General features: G+C 54.8%; 1 protein-coding gene across 1 annotated transcript in view; it reads right to left on the reverse strand.

Moving 5' to 3' along the window:
* Positions 1–4137, reverse strand: part of LOC107114279 (programmed cell death protein 4-like) — a 9412-nt gene extending 5275 nt beyond the window's left edge. The window contains exon 1 of the mRNA XM_015415725.1: positions 4054–4137. Coding sequence (XP_015271211.1) covers positions 4054–4137 — 84 coding nt within the window. The remainder of the gene's footprint in view (positions 1–4053) is intronic.
* Positions 4138–7185: the final 3048 nt, after the last annotated feature.

Below are 7185 nucleotides of genomic sequence, written 5' to 3' on the forward strand. Positions count from 1 at the left end.
CCTCATTTGTGACTCCATTGACAAATACTGAGGGTAGGTAGAACGTTCTGTAAAAAGTTTGGGAGCTGCGGTGGCTCAAGTGGTTAAGACACTGAACTGTTGGAAGGTCGGTAGTTCAGCAGTTCAAGACCTGAGTGTGCTGCATGATGGAGTGAGCTCCCATCTCTAGTTCCAGCTCCTGACAACCTAGCAGTTCAAAAGCAAGAAATTGCAAGTAGATAAATAGGTACCGCTTCAGTGGGAAGGGAACAGCGTTCTGTGCGCCTTGGTGTTTAGTCATGCCGGCCACATGACCACGGAAACGTCTTCGGACAGCGCTGGCTCTTCGGCTTGGAAACGGAGATGAGCACCGCAACTGGCTTTCGAGCAAGGGAGACCTTTACCTTTACCTAAAAAGTTTGGGAACGCCTGGATCCTGACATTCCCTTGTCCTAGGTGTAAACAGTGAACCGGTGGCCCATCTAGTCCAGCATCCTGTCTCACTCAGTGGCCAACCGGTTCCTCTGAACAGCCAGCAACAGGGCATGGAGGCCAAGGCCTTCCCCAATGCTGCTTCCTGGCTCTGGGATTCAGAAGAAAAAGAGATTGGATTTATATCCTGCCCTTCACTTGGAGTCTCAGAGTGGCTTACAATCTCCTTCCCTTCCTTTCCCCACAACAGACACTCGTCTGTATTGACAAAAAGTATAGTGTCCGGATCATGTGAAGTGATGGTATTGCTTTACTCTACTCCAGCTAGACTTCACCTAGAGTACTGTGTTCAGTTATGGGCACCACAATTTACAAAGGATATAGACAATCTGGAATGTGTCCAGAGCAATGTTCCCTCTAAGCTTGTGAGCAAAAATTCTACTCTGTGAGCTACTGGCATTAAAGTTGTGAGCGAGCAATTTGGCTGCTGCATAAATTAGTTTGCTCTGGAGCCATCTTTCCTGAGCTAAGACAGAAATGTGTGAGCCAGAGGCTAAAAAACTGTGAGCTAGCTCACACTAACTCAGCTTAGAGGGAATACTGGTCCAGAGGAGGGCAGTGAAAATGTTGATGGGTCTGGAGACCAAGTCCTAGGAGGAAAGGTTGAAGGAGATGGGTATAAGTAATGTTTAGCCTGGAGAGGAGACAACCGAGAGGTTATATGATCACCATCTTCAAGTACTGGAAGGGCTGTCATTATAGAGGATGGTGTGGAGTTGTTTTCTGTTGCCCCAGAAGGTCAGACCAGAACCAACAGGTTGAAATTGAATCAGAAGAGTTTTTGGCTAAACTTTAGGAAGAACTTCCTGACAGAGCAGTTCCTCAGTGGAACAGGCTTCCTCGGGAGGTGGTGGTGGGCTCCCCTTCTTTGGAGGTTTTCAGACAGAGGCTAGATGGCCCCATCTGACAGCGATGTGGATTATGTGAATTTAGGCAGATCACGAAAAGGGAGGGCAGGGAGGGTTGCCTCAGTGCTTAGTTCTCGTGGCCCTTTCTTACACGCCCAGGGAAATGCCAATCACCACTTTGGGGTCAGGAAGCAATTCTTCTCCTGGCCACTTTGGCCGGGGACCCTGGAGGTTTTTTGCCATCAGCTGTGCTGCCATTTCTGGGGGGGTGCGGCAGCTGATGTAGCATTTCTTGTTATGCTGGGATGTTAACAGTTCACTTTTCCTGGCTTAGTCTTATCTCATAGCCTGAGCGTCTGACCTTGGTACCTTTCTCCTGATGCTTCGCTGGGGATGTGAACCCGTTGGTTTAGGTGAGCTGTAGCTAATTTCCTGATTGGCTCGACCTCGTCAGGGGACCCCACTTTGAATGCCGTATATCTATTTCCCTCCCGCCTTTACAATTAGTTCTGACACTGAATGTATGCACAGATGTACTCAATAAACTTGAACCGAAGGAACGTTGTTGAGAACTGATTGCTGCAAGGCTCTGACAGCATGGAGCAGGGGGGTCACTGGGGCTGCAGATGGGAGCTAGTTGTGAATTTCTGGCATTGTGCAGGGAATTGGACTAGATGGCCCTGGAGGTCCCTTCCCACTCTGTGAGTCTGTAAAGTTCCTACTGTAGCCTCTGTGTGGCCGCATCCTGAGCCTTGCAATCCGTTTGGTCTTTTGGAGAAAAGAAACACTCTTGTGGTTTTCACATGTCACCGTACATAGAAGGTAGGTAGTGGCATACACTGCGGCCCTGTCCCTTCCATAAGAATGCCCTGCTTAACAATCCTGCTCTGCAGTTTCTGTTGTGGTGGGTGGTGGTGGCTCTCGTGGCCTTCTCAGGCAGGCCACCCATGAGAAGGCACACAAGCAGGCAGTTGCCGACCTTACCCATTTGAAAGGTGGCACCTTCGGAACAGGCCTTTTATGGAACAACCAGTACCTTGAATTGGATCCCGTAACTAGAACGGGTGTCATATTATATTGACAAATGGGATCCCAACTGGCGTGAGCCACTGCAGATTCTTGTAACGTGATTCTGAAATGGACATTGAAGGTGTTTTGTATACATCACAATTATTTCAATCATCAGATGATGTCTTTAGTACAATTTTGAGACATACAGTGGACATGCACAGTGTATCTTTCATGTCAAAAGTCAATTTGTAAGTTTTAACTCTGGATCGGACTTGCTCTGGGCCTGTAATTCCAAGGGTGTGAAACAGTGCTTTGCCAACATGTTTTCCCCACAGAAATGAGAGTGGAAATTACTGTGGTGGTTCGTATATCTACCTTGGGAATATCTACTACTAAGGGTAACCCTGCTTAGCTCCCTTTCTTCACTTTAATCACACGGTTGCATTCCAAGGAGGACAGTCATATTCATTACGGGTTTCCTTTGGGCAGGGACACAAGGAGGTGCTCTATATATGCATTTGGGAAACTTTTTGGTGTGGACTGTGATTGCTGGCTTTGCAGTTTTCTTCAGAGGCAGTGGATGTGGAATGGCTCTGAATTTTTGCCGTGCTCTTTAAGGGCTTCCCTGTTAAAAATTCTTTCTTTGGGTTGTTTTCCTGTAAGATTCCTATTACGGCCACATGTAGTCATCCCTGAATAGTGTCTTTTATTATCTCAGCATATTCTGTGACGAAGCCTGAAATTCAGATCTTTATTCTGAACGATTCTGAAGCAATTTTCAATGTCATAATCGTTCCCTCTGCCACTGTTGGGCCTGGAACAGAGTCCCCATCAGTTGTGGCAATGTCCAAATGCCCTTGAACAAAAGCTGCTTCAGTACAGCTCTGTGGTAGATGCACTATTTATTAACTCACTTTCTTCAGCTGAGCATGGCTTGCTGCTCAGAAACCACAGGTTCCCTTTCACTGTGATGTTCATGTTCTCTATAATTACTAGGGAACGTTACCACAATGTGTGGATCCACAAAACCACTTGTATCAACGTCTTGAGCTGCTACTTGTACTCCATATTATTCCCAGTTCCTTTATGCTTGGTACATACAGGTGGGTAGCCGTGCTGCTCTGAAGCAACAGAACACAGTTTGAGTCCAGTGGGGGCACCTTTAAGGACCAACCAAGTTTAATTCTGACTGGCTGTAAGCTTTGCATGGGCATGCACCTGGAAGCTTACAATTAAACTTCGCTGGTCTTACAGGTGCCCCTGGACTCCAGCTGTGTTCCTTGGTGAACCCCTCACACAGAGCCTGTGTCGCAGAGCAGGTGTCCACCTCAAAGACCCGGTGTGCTCCAAGGCTGGTGTTGAGGGCTGATGCGCCTGCGTTGTTCTTGCCTCGGTGCTCTCAAACCCTACCCGCCTGCACCCCAGCCCCTCGTGTGGATCCAAAGCGGCGCTCTTTCCTTCTCGGGAACGCATGCCTGGAAAGGGGAACCTGGTTGCTGGGGTGTGTGTGTGTGCGTCCTCTAACCACTTGCACTCCCCTTGTGGCGTTCAGCATTTTGGCAGTGTGGGTGGGAGAAGCAGACAGCGGCGCCTCAGTGCGTGCTGGTTGGCTGCTTCCACCTGCCTGTCAGGGCACATGAGGGGGACACACCATCCCATAATAGACAGGTTGCACCTCTGTGGCGTCTTTTTGGCTTGCTTCACCTCAGCCAAGGATACCTACCAGCATTTCCAGCCGGGACTGCACGTGTTTCATTGGAAAGACCCCTTGTTGGTAAACATGTGGCTGGAACGCCGTCAGCGACATCCCTGCAGGCGATTAAAGTGTTTGCTGGCAGTGGGGGTGGGATGGGACCCACAACAGGAGCCGCCAGCCGAAAGTATCCCTGGAGGGTAAACTGTGACGGGCCTCTTCCTGGGCATGCTGACTCGGCTTCCTGACATGCCTGCCTTCTGCGCGCACCACCCCTGCCCCCAGACTCCGCTTTCACTGACAGAAGAGGAGCCGCTAGAAGCAGCAGCTGCCAGCATCTGTCAGACCGAACAGGCCTTGGCCCCTGCAGGCAGGACACAAAGAACGTCGACTGCTCCACACCCCTTTGAACAATTCAGAGAAGAGAATCCTGTTCCCTGGGCTAGGCCAGGCTGAGGGCTGCAGCCAACCCTCCCGCTCCGCACCGCCCCCTCTGCTCGCTCTCGCTCTCTGCCGCCCCCCCCCCCCAGCCCTCGTTTCTTGTCACAAGACCCTGACCCGGGTGGTCTCATCCCAGCTCAGCAGGGCCGGCCCAGGTCAGCCCTTGGGATGGCTGAGGGGGGACATGACTGAGGTTTATAAGAGTATGCATGGGGTAGAGCGGGTAGAGAAAGAGGTACTTTTCTCCCTTTCTCACAGTCCAAGAACTCCTTGTGGGCACTCCATGAAATTGCTGAGCGGTCGGGTTAGAATGGATAAAAGGAAGTACCGAAGAGAGATTAACACGTGGAATTCACTGCCACAGGAGGCTACAAGCATGGACAGCTTCAAGAAGGAATTAGATAAGCATATGGAGTAGAGGTCCACCAGTGGCTATGAGCCACAAGGTACAGATACGGACTCTCGGTCTGGGGCAAGGGATGCTCTGTCTTCTTGGTGCTTGGGGGGGGGCAACAGTGGGGGGCGCTTCTGGAGTTCTGGCCCCACTGCTGGACCTCCTGAGGGCCCCTGGTATTTCTGGCCACTGTGTGACTCAGGAGTGTTGGACTGGATGGGCCACTGGCCTGATCCAACATTGGCGTCTCTCTTCTGTTCTTAAGGAAACTCCAGGGCTGCTACGCAGAGGCAGGCAGTGGGAAGCCACGTCTGAGAGCCAGTTTGGTGTTGTGGTCAGGAGCACAGACTCTAATCTGGGAGAACCGGGTTTGATTCCCCACTCCTCCTCCACATGCAGTGGCTGGGACCTTGGGTCAGTCACAAGTTCTCTCAAGGGCAGTCCTCGAAAGAGCTTTCTTAGCCCCCCCTCCCTCACGTGTCTGTCTGTTGTGGGGGGAGAGAGGAAGGGAAGGAGACTGTCGGCCACTCTGAGACTCCTTCGGGTAGTGAAGGGCCGTGGGGGATAAACCCAATCTCTTCTTCTCCCCTGAAAGTCTCTTGCCTCAAAAACCCCATGTGTGTGTGGGGGGTCACCATACGTCGCCTGTCATTTGACGGCGCTCTCCACCACCGGCTTACAGCCACACCCGCAGAAAAGTCAGAAAGTGTGTATTTCCCCAAATTTATTCTGAAACCGAAATGAGACTTTGGTGGCGGCAGAGAAGTGAGGTTTTTCATGGCAGAAGTGTGGGAAGGAACGGGGAGACCTGTGCCCAAGACCCTCCGGCCGGGGCGCATCAGGGACAGGGTCCCACCGTGGACCAGACTCCAAGGAGAAGGCACGCGTTCACTTTCCCTCCCGGAGAAGGCGGAGCAGCAGCAGCAGCAGCAGAGCCATTCCAACGGGACACGCCGCCTCGGAAGGGCGTGGGGGCCCTCACTGGAGCTGTGCCAGAGGAAGGGGGAAGGAAGGAGAGCCCGGCGTCAAGCCCAGCTTCTCCCAGGCCCCCGCCCACCCGCTAGGCGGAGGACTGGCATCAGCCCATCCTGTGGCCGTGGGCGAGCGAGGCACGCTGAGGGGCTGAGGGGAGGTACCCCCCCCCCAGGACCTAGTGCACACCAGCTGCTACTCACTTCCCAAGGCACTGTGGGGCGGGGGTGGGGGTGCTGTCGTCCGAGCACAGTCCTTCCTGCCTCCCTCCCTGCCTCCCTCCATTCAGGGGTCCAGGGCTCTGCACAGGCAGGGCAGTCCGGGCAGTTTCCAGCGGCGGCCCCCGTGCAGCCGCAGCGCCAGCCACTCCTGCTGGGGGGGGCTGAGGTAGGTCTCGGGGCTGCAGCCGCCCCCTTGCCCGCGGCCGAGCAGGTCCCCCGCCGGGCCCCCCCCAGCGGCCCCAGCCGGGGCAGGCAGCCCTTCCAGGCTCTCCAAGCTGTTGAGGCTGCCGGGGCCACTGGCCTGCGTGTGGATGCCGTTGTAGGAACCTGGGGGAGACGGGAGGCAAGAGGATGAGCGGGCTCTTCGCCCAGGTGCAGGTGCTGAGCAGGCACACAGGACGGGCAAGGATGCTGCTGCTGCTGCTGCACCCCCTGTGGGGCAGAGGCCCTTCTTCCTCGTCTCCCTCTGCAGTCTCTCTCTCTCTCTCACCCCACCCCCAGGACTGAGCCTCCAGGGCAATCCAGACCCTCCCCCTTCCGCTCCCGCCTGCATGGTCCACGACTCCACTGGCACCTCCCTCCTGCAGGGGGAGCAAGACCTTCCCCATCCTCTCTGGCTCCGCCCATTCTCTCACCTAGCAAGGTTGCAACTATGCCTAGACCAGAAGGGGGGGAGGGCTCCTGGCGACCTCCACACCCAGCCACACTCTTCAGGGGGCGTGCAACTCCTGAGCGAGGCGGCCCCTTCCCCTGCTCTCTGGCAGGCTCCCCGGGGACTGAGCCTACCCCGGCCACATACTGCCCAACCACGTGGTGGCACTCACAGCACTGGCGGAGGGCTTCCCAGGTCGGGCACGGCAGGGAGGCCTTACTGGGCTGCTGCAGGAGGCAGGCGATGGCGTTGTCCGCCTGATGAAAGACGCGGAGGGAGAGCACCCGCTGCCTGCTCTCCGGGGGGAGCCCGGACTCTTCGGACTGGAGCAGCTCCCGGACCAGCTCAAAGTCCTGCTTCAGCTGGAGGGCCCCCTGCAGGCTGGACGGGACGGGAGGAAGGAGGCCGGGAGGAAGGAGGCCGTTCTGTCCAGCACCATCCCACCCTGGCCGGACAGGCCTCCTCCTCCTCCTCTCCCCCCC

Source organism: Gekko japonicus, unplaced genomic scaffold (assembly GCF_001447785.1).
Source record: "Gekko japonicus isolate JY-2015 unplaced genomic scaffold, Gekko_japonicus_V1.1 scaffold4958, whole genome shotgun sequence".
NCBI classification, from domain to species: domain Eukaryota; kingdom Metazoa; phylum Chordata; class Lepidosauria; order Squamata; family Gekkonidae; genus Gekko; species Gekko japonicus.